Source organism: Orcinus orca, chromosome 10, assembly GCF_937001465.1.
Source record: "Orcinus orca chromosome 10, mOrcOrc1.1, whole genome shotgun sequence".
NCBI lineage: Eukaryota > Metazoa > Chordata > Mammalia > Artiodactyla > Delphinidae > Orcinus > Orcinus orca.
This window is the reverse complement of record NC_064568.1, coordinates 21,082,206-21,096,362: the sequence shown is the minus strand read 5'-3', so window position 1 is coordinate 21,096,362 and position 14,157 is coordinate 21,082,206. Positions and strand designations below refer to the sequence as shown.

The 14,157-nt window shown below is 42.6% G+C and overlaps 1 protein-coding gene and 1 long non-coding RNA gene across 8 annotated transcripts in view; one reads left to right on the top strand and one right to left on the bottom strand.

Annotated features, from left to right (window-relative positions):
* Positions 1 to 14,157, bottom strand: part of FRMD4B (FERM domain containing 4B) — a 334,728-nt gene that overhangs the window by 95,891 nt on the left and 224,680 nt on the right. For all 7 annotated transcript variants that reach the window (XM_033424804.2, XM_033424806.2, XM_033424807.2 and 4 more), the window contains one exon: positions 11,387 to 11,479. In XM_033424804.2, the coding sequence (XP_033280695.1) occupies positions 11,387 to 11,479 (93 nt within the window). The remainder of the gene's footprint in view (positions 1 to 11,386; positions 11,480 to 14,157) is intronic.
* LOC117200712 (uncharacterized) lies at positions 3,705 to 7,315 on the top strand. The gene is made up of 3 exons (XR_004482371.2): positions 3,705 to 4,256; positions 4,605 to 4,724; positions 5,735 to 7,315. It is a non-coding gene; the product is annotated as an uncharacterized LOC117200712 (long non-coding RNA).

Here is a 14,157-nt window from a genome sequence, read left to right as displayed (position 1 = left end):
TCAGCACATCAGAGGCTCCTTATACGGGGTAAGGAACGGACAAACCCATCAGGTACGGTCTCTTAGAGAGGCTGAGAGATGAGAGAGACAGGTCAAGAGGGAAACAGTGGAGGCAGAGAAAGGCACCAAGAGTAGCGAGTCCCTGCGACGGCGGATTCAAGGCCTGCTGCTGCCACAGGACTGAGATGACCTGTGCAGCTACATTTCCTGAAGGACCTTCTGTTTCAACTAGGTGGTGATGGTTTTGCCCTGCTTCCTTTGTTTTTACAAGTATTTTTATCTCTGTCAACTGAGATAAGATGGGCAGGTTTTCGGTGGGCAGCCTGAAAGTGCAGCAGCAGGATCACAGCTCATGTTTCTTGAGCTCTTACTTATGTGCCGGGTCGCATGCTGAGTGCTTTCCACGCGTTGTTTCATTTAATTCTCACAACAGCCCTGGGAAGGAGATACCTATCATTATTCCCATTGTACAGATGCAGAAACTGAATTCAGAGATCCGCCTACATGCACAGGCAGGAGGAGGTCTTGATCTGGGTCCCTTTGACTCCTGTAGACAACGCTTTTCAGTGGAACCTCCTCCTGACTGCCTCTCTTGTTCACTCAACTAGCGTTTATAAGGAAAGCTAAGCCCTAAATAATTGTGGGCAGAAACAAGTAAAATAGAAGTACGTTTGTTGTCTATTGTTTCAAAAGTCAGAACCAGGGCTTCCCTGGCTGGTGGCGCAGTGGTTAAGAATCCGCCTGCCAATGCAGGGGACACGGGTTCAAGTCCTGGTCTGGGAAGATTCCACATGTCACGGAGCAACTAAGCCCGTGCAGTGAGCCTGAGCTCTAGAGCCCACGAGCCACAGCTACTGAGCCCGCGCGCCTAGAGCCCGTGCTCCACAACAAGAGAAGCTACTGCAATGAGAAGCCTGCGTACTGCAACGAAGAGTAGGCCCCGCTCGCCGCAACGAGAGAAAGCCTGCACACAGCAAAGAAGCCCTAACACAGCCAAAAATAAATAAATAAAATAAAAAAATAATAAAAATAAAGAAAAAGTCAGAACCAGATCAGTGGACCAAAAAAATACAAGGTGATAGATTTTGGATCAACCTATGAAACACCTTTTAGAAAGTTAAAATAGTCTTGGAAGGGTCTTCCTGCCCTATAAGAGTCCCAGGTCAGATTAGGAGAACTCAGGGTCTGTTATCTATGCCAAGATTCGGTGATTCTTTCATTTTTACTTATTTCAATATATATCTCTAACAGAGAGGGATCGTATTAAAAGCATAACCTATGGGGAGGGGGAAGGGTAAGCTGTGACAAAGTGAGAGAGAGGCATGGACATATATACACTACCAAATGTAAGGTAGATAGCTAGTGGGAAGCAGCCGCATAGCACAGAGAGATCAGCTTGGAGCTTTGTGACCACCTAGAGGGGTGGGATAGGGAGGGTGGGAGGGAGGGAGACGCAAGAGGGAGGAGATATAGGGATATATGTATATGTATAACTGATTCACTTTTTTATAAAGCAGAAACTAACACACCATTGTAAAGCAATTATACTCTAATAAAGATGTAAAAAAAAAAAGCATGACCTCAATGAATTTTCACACTAGCAAAGTTCATAATTCCTTAATGTTTAAGATTCTGATCTTCATTCACATTTTGCCACTGTCTTCAAAACTTTTTTTTTTTTAAACCCTGTGCTTGTGTCATTAAATAAATAAATCTGCAATGGTCTTTAGTGGGAGTCACATATGCAAAAGCCTTAAGGATCACCAGCTGGATATAAAACAGCTGAGCACATTCCTTTTACTCAGCTGGAACTCCTTCTCCAAGGTATGAGCATGTGACCCAAGCTAGACCAGTCAGATTCTTTCACCTGGAATAGAAATATGATTACAATGACCTATCGATCAAAGATTGTTGGAGCCTATTGTTCTGCCAGTGGCACTCAGATGAAACTGTCCATTGGTTTCTGCTCCCTAGATCCCTGCAGAGCGTGGATTCCTATCTTTTCTGAGGCTTTGTTAAGTCCAGTTTTCCTTCAATTCTGTTAGCCACAATTGGTTTCTTTTGCTGGAAACCAAAGAATCCAAATTACTGGATACTAGAGGGCTTCCCACGTGCTAGGGACAATACAAAGGGCTCTACACGCATCATTTCATTTAACTTCAGTATAAGCAGATGCCAGAGGTAGCAAGTTATGAACCTATCTTACAGATAAGAAAACTGAGAAATAGAGATGTGAAGTCAACTTCCCCAAGCCACACAGGTAGAAAGTGGTGGAGCCATGATTCAAACTAAGGCCTTCCAGACTTCAAAGTTCATATTTCAAACCAATATGATAGGATGCTTTCCTACAGTAACAATCACAATGAAGTATAAAATGTACACAATGCCACGGGGCCCGAGGGAGGAATGCCATTAAATCAGCTTATGAATCAAGAGGAAGAAGGCTGCCAAACTGAAATCCAGAGGACTAAGTGTCACAGGACACGGTGTACCCTCAGACAATTGAGCCGAGTCTTAAAGAATGCATGAGTTCACCAGGTAACGAAGGTTGGAAGGGCATTCCAGGGAGAGGGCATATTAGCCAGGCCTCTTGCTAGTCTGCAAGAATTTAACAAACCATATGCAGGGAGTTGGGTGGCTTAGCACCAAATCAACCTGTGGCTTGTCCAATTCTGCACAGGTACCTTTGTACTAGAAATTGGGTTCCTCTTGCTTCTGAAGCTCAGGTCCCTGACTATATCCTAGTTCCAGTAAACAGGTCCCTATCTTGTTTCCCGCTACTTTCTGGCGATCCGCCCTGTTGCCGTCTACCTTTCTGCCTAGGCATCCGATTACCGGCTCTCTGAATCCATGATCCCATCTCTCCCTCAAGGGAGCCACTGTAATGACTTTATATTTACAGAGGGTATGAACAGTACGTATGTATGGTCCTCCGGGAGAATGGCTCCCCAGGAGCACCTATCAACACGTACCATGAACTGAAAACAAAATCTAGGGCTTCTTAATGAAATGAAACGGACTATGCCAGACATAAAATAAAGACCCTTTGTTTCAGCCCCTTTTTGGCAAAAGGATATTGTTTCCCTTCTGCGTGCTTACCGTGAGTGATTTCACTAAGATTTTGTGAAGTCAAAGCCCACGGTTCAATTTTCAGCCTCTAAACAAACCCAGGCTTTTGGGGGCTAGGCATATGTTTTGGAGACAGACCTCAAGCAGTTCAACAAGTGTAATTTCTTGAGAATCTGCCTTCTTGAGAAGAGGTTTTGTCTCTGCTTTTCGTGTTCCTCCCGTTAGCATTTTCCCCCCCTTTCTTGATGGGACAGGTGTTCACCTAACTGATCATCAGTGATAACAGAACATCAACCTCAACGATATGACATAATTGGCTTGGAGGAGGGGCAGGCCTGTCAGCGAGATGACAACACACGTGTGTCGAAAAGCAGCAGACTCTGGTTGTTTGGGATGGGCTGTCCTTTAATGGTCACTGCCATGCAGTGGCCCATGTTTTCCTCCTATGGCATTTATTCATCACGGTCAAAAGTCAACACCACAGGGAATTCCCTGGTGGTCCAGTGGTTAGGACTCTGAACTTTCACTGCCACAGCCTGGGTTCAATCCCTGGTCAGGGAACTAAGATCCCGTGAGCTGCATGGTGTGGCCAAAAAAAAAAAAAAAAAAGAAAGAAAAGGAAAAAAAAAAGTCAACACCACAGAGTTGGGGAGATAACTAGGTTAAGTCCAGCCCTAACACTGATCCAGCTGCTCGGCTTCTCCGTGCTTCCCTTTCCTTACCTGCCTCCACACCAGAGACATGAGAGATATTTTCAACTTAGCTTAGTGGGTGGCATGTATTTCAGAGGTCCATGAGCAGTGGTGATTATTACTATGTTATTATTATCTGCCTACCAGGGGGGCTATAACAAAAGGTGCACACTTAGCTGGGAACCTGCTTAAAAGTAACTACAAGAATGGAAATTCCAGTTACCTTTCCTAAGCTCTTTCTCTCAAGGAAGCAACATGCTACAAAGGTGTCCATTTTGACAGAATGGGAAACCACTCTGAAACGCATACTCTTCTGACCACTTTATCTCCCCAACTGAGCATATTTTCTTTGTTTTCCAGAATCTTTGCTGTGTCTGAGCGATAGCATCAAAGAAGGCGAATTGGGCAAGAATGACTCAATTATTTCGCATTCTGAACAATGCTGACTTGGTGACTGGCGTCCTGCAAGGGCTGCGTTCAAACGCCTCGTTCCAGGTTGCGTTCAGTTATTGTGGGTAATTTTAGGCACTCACTGCAGCCACCTGCCTAAGTAGATTTCTTTCAGGTCCTAATCCACACCCCGAGCAGGGAGATCTGTATTTATTGCTTGTAATGACCCTGCAACCTCATAGTCCTGCTTTATAATGCACGCTGAAGACAGAGCTATAATTTAAGTGTGTTTCATTTTCTCCAAATGACGATGCACAACTTCTGAGAGTCCCATATGTTCCCGTTCATCTCTGGGAGGGGTGCACTCTTGGAAGATTCCCCAAGGGAAGAATTATTTGCTTCTACAATGTGCTCCCCTGCCAGGAAAACTCTGCCTCACTTCCGAATTTCCAGGCTTCCCAAGGAGAACTAGAGAGGGCCCTCCAGGTGTGAGCCTGTGGAAACCTGCCCTGGCAGCTCCTCTCCCACATTGTGACTCTGAGTTCTCCAGGGAACAGCTGGAGGCCCAGGAGGGTAAGGGCCTTGCTGTGACCTGCCTGAACGGGGAGGGAGTCTTCTGCCCCAGGCAATGTGAAGTATTAGGGTCCCGTGGTGAATTCCAAGTGCTTGCTTCAAACTGCAAAATAGCCGGCTCCCGTCCACCATGAGCAAAGTAGGGACAGATGCTCTGAGAAGGAGACAGGAAGAGGCAGGAGAGGTTAACTTTGCAGGGAGGGGATGGCTGGGACTAGTGAATGATGGAGACAAGTGATGAAATCTTCCACCCAGTGCAAAAGTGAGTGGGTCAGACCCAAGCCAGACAGTCTCCAAACTTCCATATTCAGTAGCCGTATATCACATTAAGGAATTTTTTACCCATTGAACATGTGGTTGAGGCAGCCTCTCTTAATTATATCATAAAAATAGTTAACATTTATTGAGGGTCTTCGTTACATGTTAACACACACAATCCTCCAACAACCCTGTGTATTACCACAAGCTCCTATTCCATTTTCTAGGTGAGGAAAGAGGCCCACAGAGGGTGCCAAAGGCCACACAGGTAATACACGGGAGAGTTAGGGTTAGAACCCAAGAGCAATGCTAAAGCATTGGTTCTTAAGGGATGGAGTGAAGTGCATCTGGCCATGTTGAAGACATTTTTCTGATTGTCCTGACCTGGAGAGTGTTCCTGGCATCTCATGGGTAGAGGCCAGGGGTGCTGCAAACATCCTACAGCACAGCATGGCTCCCTTCAGTGAAGAATTCCTTGGCCCCAGAATTCCCTGGCAGTCCAGTGGTTAGGACTCTGCACTTCCACTGCAGGGGACACGGGTTCTATCCCTGGTCAGGGAACTAAGATTCCGCATGCTACACAGTGTGGCCAAAAAAAAAAAAAGAATTACTTGGCCCCAAATGTCAATAGTACTGCTACTGAGAAAGCATGCATTAAAGGCCAAGCATTGAACTTCTGTACCCTACGGCCTTTTCACCCATCATAATACTAATGCTTCCCTTCTGCCCTTTCGATGTCACCCTGAGGACAGATTACAGAGGAGACTGAGCAGATTCCCATAAACACTGTCTGATATGTGATTGCGGAGCACACAGAAATATAATCCTGTAAGAAACTGGAATTGGGGGCTTCCCCGGTGGCACAGTGGTTAAGAATCTGCCTGCCAATGCAGGGGACACGGGTTCGAGCCCTGGTCGGGGAAGATCCCACATGCTGTGGAGCAACTAAGCCCGTGTGCCACAACTACTGAGCCTGTGGTCTAGAGCCTGTGAGCCACAACTACTGAGACTGCATGCCACAACTACTGAAGCCCGCGTGCCTAGAGCCCGTGCTCCACAACAAGAGAAGCCACCACAATGAGAAGCCCGCGCACTGCAACGAAGCGTAGCCCCCGCTCACCACAACTAGAGAAAGCCCGCGTGCAGCAACGAAGACCCAACACAGCCAAATAAAATAAAATAAAATAAAATAAAATAAATGAATAAATTAGAAACTGGAATCAGGATTGAGTTATGAAGGATTCTGTGTCTTTCTGGAACTCTCATATGAATCAGGATGGTGACTCCTCAAAGACGAAGGCCCCTTACCAAGTGCCTGGAAGTTCAAGAATGGGTTAGGCCAGGAGGTCATGGTCAATGTTAAGGCAACTAACAGACTTTTTCCCCAGGTTCCGGGATATCGTCCAGATGGAAGTGTGGTGATGTGCAAAGAGCTCTGGCTAACTCACACATCTGCCTCAGATCCCTCTGCTGGGCCTAAAGTAGGAGAAATCCGTTATTTCTCGGTGCTTTTTAATCACATTCCTCTGGGAAGAGGTGAACTTTCCTGTCCTCTCCTTATTGTAAATTACCTACTCTTTGACAGCTCTAAAATAACTCACGGCTACCCCGTCACAAACATTTTACCTTTTCTTCATTTATCACTCTTCACACTTGCATTTTTTAAAAACTGCTTGATATGTTCATTGTAGGAAAAAACATATACAGACAAGCAAAAGTCATTCCCACAATCATTCTACTCAGAGGTAAATTACTGTTAACATTTTACACTTTTCCCTACTCCTATCTTTTACTTCAGTGCCATCCTGTGGTCTGCTTCTTTCCCCTAGAATATACTGGGAACTTCTTTCCCCTAGAATATACTGGGAACTTCTTTCTTTCTGTATCAATAAATCTATTTCTTCACCAGAATCTTTACCTGTTGGGCTGTATTTCATATATTTGTCTTTCTTAAAAAAATCAGGTGGAATGATGTGGACCCACGAGTTGTAGTCATAATGCTTCCTTGAGTTAAAGGCCGAACGTTCCAGAACCAGGCCAAGGGGTGCTTTTAAGACAGAAAAAAGTCTTTCAAAGGCTCTGTGTTTGCAGCAACTTTGACGGAAAGTTAGTAGTCTTTCCCCACATCTCCTACTAGGACTCTCCACACGCGGCGAATTCTCACCTCCAAGCGTCACAGACAGACAATACTTAGGTACCTCTGAGTGGCCACTTACAGTCTTAGTGCATAGCAAAGGAGATCTGGAAATAGGAGGAAGAAGAGAGGGGAAGAGGAGAGGGAGAACGAGAAAGGAAAAAAAAGCAAGAGGTAGTCCGATGAATAAGAGGGGTAAAAGACCCAAGATCCTGGCGTTTTGTGGAGCTGGGTGGTACCAGCCAGAGCCACCTTGGCTTGCCCCCCCCCCCCGCCCCGGCCCCGAGGGGATGGGAGCTTTTCAAATGAGGTCACACGCAGTTCCCCTGCCACCCCTGAGAATTAAATGCCTGCTTGCTCACTATCAAGCTTTTCAAATGCTTACATCTGGGCTGCATTACCCAAGAGGCCCATGTGTTTGTGGATGATAATTTACAGCAGCAGATAACAACCCTGGGGCTGGAGGAGTCCCCCAGCAGCCTGGAGGAGTTTGGATTCACAGGGAAACAGAGGACGGGTTAAATGAATTATGGTGCATAAATAAATTATGGGGCATCTATACACGTATGTGTTACACACATAGCATACATCATTGAGATTTTATAACTAAAGCACAGACAAAGGTTTAATCCTGACGCTCATAAAGAGAGAACTAAGTGCATTCACCTTAAATGTTTTCTTCCTTCCATGCAGAAGCGGCATGTGTTTCTGAGCTGCTCCCTGCATCCTGGGGGATATGAACTGGGAGAAAAGTCTTTCCCTGCAAATCTGTGGGACCCCAGTGTTTAGCTCAGGAATCAATGAGACAATACAGGTCAAATATCTAACCCAGTGCCTGCCACAGGGTTAATGCTACATTTCAGTAGAGAGGAAACTTCTGGAGAGCAAAACTGTATGGTATTTTTCTTTTTCATAAACGCTACAATTAAAAAAATGACATTTTCTTATATTTGTATAATATTCTGCCAAGTTATTTTGTATCCCCTGATCCCTTTTTAATTCACAACCAACATGCCCAAGATCCCATTTACCGTCTCCAGCGCACGGTATCAGAAATCTGGGCCAGGAATGCAGAGGTTTTGGGGGTTGGAGGGGTGACTGTTTAAAAATTTTCCTACAGTGATTCAGATATGCAACCCCTCTCCTTCTGGGGGAGCTCTGAAATGCAATGTCCCTTTTCATCTGATGTCTTTTATTACAGCGATCAATTGTTCACTATAAAAATGCCATCACTTCCTGAAACCATCTTCATTGTTGGCATTTGGATATTTTCATATTTATTTATTTATTTATTTAGGCCTTGCCTCGTGGCTTGCGAGATCTCAGTTTGCCAACCAGGGATTGAACCCCGGGCCCCGGCAGTGAAAGCACTGAGTCTTAACCACTGGACCGCCAGGGAATTCCCCTACATTTGGATATTTTTAATTGCTAGCAATGAAAATAAGAGCGATGCACACCCACATCATGCATTACTTCTGTGGGGAATCCTTCCTCCTTGTGTGCGAACTACTCAGCACCTACACACCTTGGCGTCCACGAGCGAGCGACTCCGAGTTCCAGGGCATGCAGCAGTACTTGCTGATGGGAAAGGCAATGACCCCGATATCAAAAGAGACCATGTGTCTTTCTAGAGGCTTCTGTGGTGACCCCGTGTCCAAATACAATCAAATGCTCTTTGGTTCTAGTCTTCAATGACTCAAAAGTGTTGTCACTCCAGGCAACCTGGGGGTGGTGGGGTGGCGGTGGTGATGTCTGCTATGATGTAAGTATGAGCGGCAGTCCTGTTTTCTTAAAAGAGGAGGCTGGAGACCCTCTGAGAGGCCACCGACGTCACGGCGGTGGCTACAGTCCCATTTGTGAGACCTCCAACGAACTGCAACCCACTCGCTGACCTCTGTCAGTTCACTTAATTCCTTGGTGTGTGCTTTTGCTCTATCATTTCCTTAATTAAACTGGAGTAACAACAAGTCCTTAATTGGAATAATAACAAAGACTATTAAGACCCCAGGGTACTGTTGGGAAGAAGAATTAAGTGAATAATTAAAAACTTGATAAGGGCTTTTAAACATGCAAGTAGTTCAGGGAAAGTAAAGCTAAGTGATTACAGGACACTCGTGAGATAAGTGCTGAAACTCACAAACAGGCAGCAGGCAACTCCGGAATCCCAGGAACTCGCTTTGGAATGACAGGGCCGCCTTATGAGTGACTGTACAGAAGGAAAGACGCAGCTTTCTCCCCTGGCATTTTGAGACCAAAAATAGACCAGATAATAGTGGTCAAAGAACTAGAACACAAACCTGGTGACTAAGTAAATGGCACTGAGTAGTTAGGCTACAGAAGCACTACCTATGTGCCCAAAGATGAAAGTGTAAGGATGTTAACTGCAAGCTACATCTTAATAAAGTCACTGGAAACAGCCTCAACGCTTAACAGCAGCGTGGCTAGCTAAATTATGAAAGTGAAAAGAAATAAAGTGATTTTCATATACCCAAGGAAAGATCTCCAGGTTAAAAAAAAAAAAAAAGTAAGTCACCAAACAACTCATCAGCCTTATTCTTCTCTAAGAAGGGGAGTGAACTGGGGATACGGTGAGGAAGCAGCCTGATGGACAGTAATTCTTCCTTTTCACTCTATACTTTCATAAAGTTTGAAATGTTTACAGCGATAATATAATTCTTTGTGAAAAAAGATTGATTTATGTTGAGCCATTTTCCCTACATAATACGAGATGAAAGCTTCTCTATTCTCTGACCCCTGCTTAACTACTAATATACATTTTTTGTTATTGCTGCTGGTCTGTGTTTGTCTTTTTCTCCATTTCCATGGACACAAGCACTCGTATCACACTCTTTCCAGGAAACTCCTATGTTTTTCTGTAGGATTTCTGTGTACTTTTCCATACATGCTACGCTCCTGGACAAATCACCATTAGGCTACCTCCTTCCTGGGTTTTAAAAATGTGACTTCTGGTGCTAAGAAAAAAATTCTAAACAAGATTTCAGAGCAAAAAGCAAAAAAACAAATTGGGGGCTGTCAGCACTTTATTTACTTCATAAGGAGCAGCCTCTATCCACAATGACCATCAATTCATGTTAAACAGAGACTTAAAAAGAAAAGGCCAATCAGGACATCTTATCACACTTTTGGATTTCAAGGAACATAAAGAAGTAAAAAAAAAAGAAACAAGGGTTTGTGGAAATTGACATGATTTTGTCAGGTAAACATACTATAACCAAACCCCACCCCGCCCCAAAGAAAGACAAAAAGCCTCCACCGTCATGTCATAAAACAAAGCATAGTTCAACATCCAAAAAGTAACATAAGCTCAGAATTTAGGGTCCATTCTTTAGGTTAATCCAGCTTTATGAAAACATATTTAGATGTATGGGAAATCTCCTACCTTAGCTTATTTTATCATATTTGGCTTCAGACCAGGAAGACAAAATTTATCATGAAAATATATCAAATTCAGGATAGTGGGGAGAGGGGCTACTACATAGGAAGGGGCTTTCAGCAAAATTGGTGCCTTTTTATTTCTTAAGCTAGGTAAGGAACATGGGCGTTACTCTTTATAACATTTTATTATCTGACAGTGTGAATAATTAATGTGAAAAAATATTTCCATCATCGGCTGGCTTTAAGAAATCACTGATTTAGTTAAATATATCCATTGCAGGAGGAAATAACTGAGGCCAATATGTATGGTTAAGTGACTTGCCCAAGCAGAGCTCAGAGGACAAATCAAGTATTCCTTCCCAGCAGTCTCTTCAGGAAACCAGAATTCAGATTTCTGTACTGTTAATTCTTTCCATGAGCATTTGTTTGCATTTTATTGTCTATTCCAATTAAGGTGTGAGATTGTATAAAATTCAATTATTTCCATAGTCTCTAGAAAACATTCCTACATAAAATGTAAGAGTAAGTGTTTGCTATATTTCAAATTATAAAAATCTAGAAGTATGTTGAGTCAGAAACAGGTTTATGTATTAAAATATATTACTTACGTTTTTCAGCTTTAAATGGATTCAAGGGGCTTTGAGAACTAAAGGAAGGTGATTCTATACTTCATCGTCAAAGGAAACAGTTCTACACAGTATCTATGTTAACTTGTTCCCCAGACTAAGACAGCAAAGAATCTCTTTCACGTAATAATTTTTTGATCTGTCCCTTCTTTTTTAAAATTCTCTCTGATCACCAAGAATTTTTTTTTTCTAAAAAAAAAAAAAAAAAGAGGCAGGTGGTGATGGTAGATGTGTCTCTGGTTACATACCTCACAGAAAAGTACAAAACGGTTGGGCCTGGTTTCTTGGGCAAATCGTGGTCAAGAACTCGGTGGTCTAACTGTAGCCAGTTCTGCTGACCTCTGTAAGAGTAAAACAAAACAAAACAAGAAAGATTAAACAGAAACCCAGAGAAAGGTTTAATAAACACTGTGTTGGCAGAGCTGTGCGGTAACAGTTATTCTCACACATTAATGGTTGGAGTATAACCTGTTACAACCAGTGATGAGGCCAATTTGGCAATTTCTATCAAAATTACAAAAGCACCTGCCTCTGAACCAGCATTGTCATTTCTGGGAGTTAATCAGGATAAACCTGCACATGTGGAAAATAGCCTATGTATAAAGCCACTCACTGTAGCATTGTTTGTAGCAGCAAACAGGCTCACAACAACCTAAAAAAATGAATTTAAACAGCAATGAAATACTATGCAGCCATACCAAAGATCAAGGGTATCTTTACAAACTTATTGTGAAAAATTTTCAAAATATGGTGTTAAATGAAAAAGCCAGATGCATGACAGTGAGTATAATATATTGCCATTTTTTAAGTTAAAAAAAAGAATAGCTAGACATATGTGCATTTATATGTACAAAAATATCTCAGAGACAATACATCATGAAATGAACAAGAAACTGCAAACACTGGCTGACTTTGGAGATAAAAACCTAGGTGATATTAAACATATTACTCCTTAAATCCTTATTAAATATAAAATCTGAAATATTTTAGATAGTCAAGAAGGGAAACTTTTCTTTTAATGAAAACAGACAGACACAGATAGCTTTTATAAAAATATGGGGTCGACACACTACTATGTATAGAACAGATAACTAATAAGAACCTACTGAATAGCACAGAGAACTCTTCAATACTCTGTAATGACCCATATGGGAATAGAATCTAAAAAAGAGTGGATATATGTGTATGTATAACTGACTCACTTTGTTGTACAGTAGAAACTAAAACATTGTAAATTAACTAGACTCCAATAAAAAAATTAATTAAAAGATAAAAATAAAAATATGGGGTCAGGGCTTCCCTGGTGGCACAGTGGTTGAGAGTCCACCTGCTAATGCAGGGGACACGGGTTCATGCCCCGGTTCCGGAAGATCCCACATGCCGCGGAGCGGCTGGGCCCGTGAGCCATGGCCGCTGAGCCTGCGCGTCTGGAGCCTGTGCTCCGCAACGGGAGAGGCCACAGCAGTGAGAGGCCCGCGTACGGCAAAAAAAAAAAAAAAAAATGGGGTCTAATACTTTCTGGGGCCTGTTTTTGGATATATATTATGGAATTCCTAACATTTAAGCACGTATCTGTTGATTCATTCAAGTGCTTCATTAAATTCATGGGTATAAACATTCTCCTGAAATTGTGACCTGAGGGATAGAAGAATTGAGACACTGTGGCTGGGGATTGTTTATGTGACTTTTCCAAGATGGTCCCACTAGTTGATCCATTTTAGATTGTAAATTCCAAGAAGGCAGAGACTACATTCGCTTGCTTACACAAAACTTAAGAACATGCTGATAGTGGTGGGATGTCAAATTATACCAAAACCTATAATGGTTCAGAAGACATAGTCCAACCTATTTTGGTCTTTGAGTACATAATTTTTTAAAAAATCAGAAAACTCTAAGCTGTATTTATTATAAGTAGATAGGAAACGTGAGTAATAATAATAGCAGCTAATCTTTATTGAGCAACTACTTAGTGCCAACCAAGCTGGTACTTTTAAAATATATTAATACTATATTTTACAGGAAATCTGCAAAGAAAAGTGGCAGAGCTGGGATTTGAACCCAAGACTTAGGATACAGGAGAAAATGAGATTAGAGGGTTGAATCAGCTTTTTTTTTTAATTTTTGTTTTATTGTAGTAAGAACTCTTACTACAGATTTACCCGCTTAATAATTTTTTTAACACCTTTATTGGAGTATAATTGCTTTACAATGGTGTGTTAGTTTCTGCTTTATAACAAAGCGAATCAGTTTCTGCTTTATAACAAAGTGAATCAGCTATACATATACATATATCCCCATATCTCTTCCCTCTTTCGTCTCCCTCCCTCTCACCCTCCCTATCCCACCCCTCTAGGTGGTCACAAAGCACTGACCTGATCTCCCTGTGCATGCAGCTGCTTCCCACTAGCTTTCTATTTTACATTTGGTAGTGTATATATGTCCATGCCACTCTCTCACTTTGTCCCAGCTTACCTCCCCCTCCCCATGTCCTCAAGTCCATTCTCTAGTAGGTCTCTGTCTTTATTCCTGTCCTGCCCCTAGGTTCTTCAGAACCTTTTTTTTTTTTTTAGATTCCATATACATGTGTTAGCATACGGTATTTGGTTTTCTCTTTCTGACTTACTTCACTCTGTATAACAGACTCTAGGTCCATCCACCTCACTACAAATAACTCAATTTCGTTTCTTTTTATGGCTGAGTAATATTCCATTGTATATATGATGTGCCACATCTTCTTTATCCATTCATCTGTCGATGGACATTTAGGTTGCGTCCATGTCCTGGCTATTGTAAACAGAGCTGCAATGAACATTGTGGTACATGACTTTTTGAATTATGGTTTTCTCAGGGTATATGCCCAGTAGTGGGATTGCTGGGTCATACGGTAGTTCTATTTGTAGTTTCTTAAGGACCCTCCATACTGTTCTCCATAGTGGCTGTATCAATTTACATTCCCACCAACAGTGCAAGAGGGTTCCCTTTTCTCCACACCCTCTCCAGCATTTATTGTTGGTACATT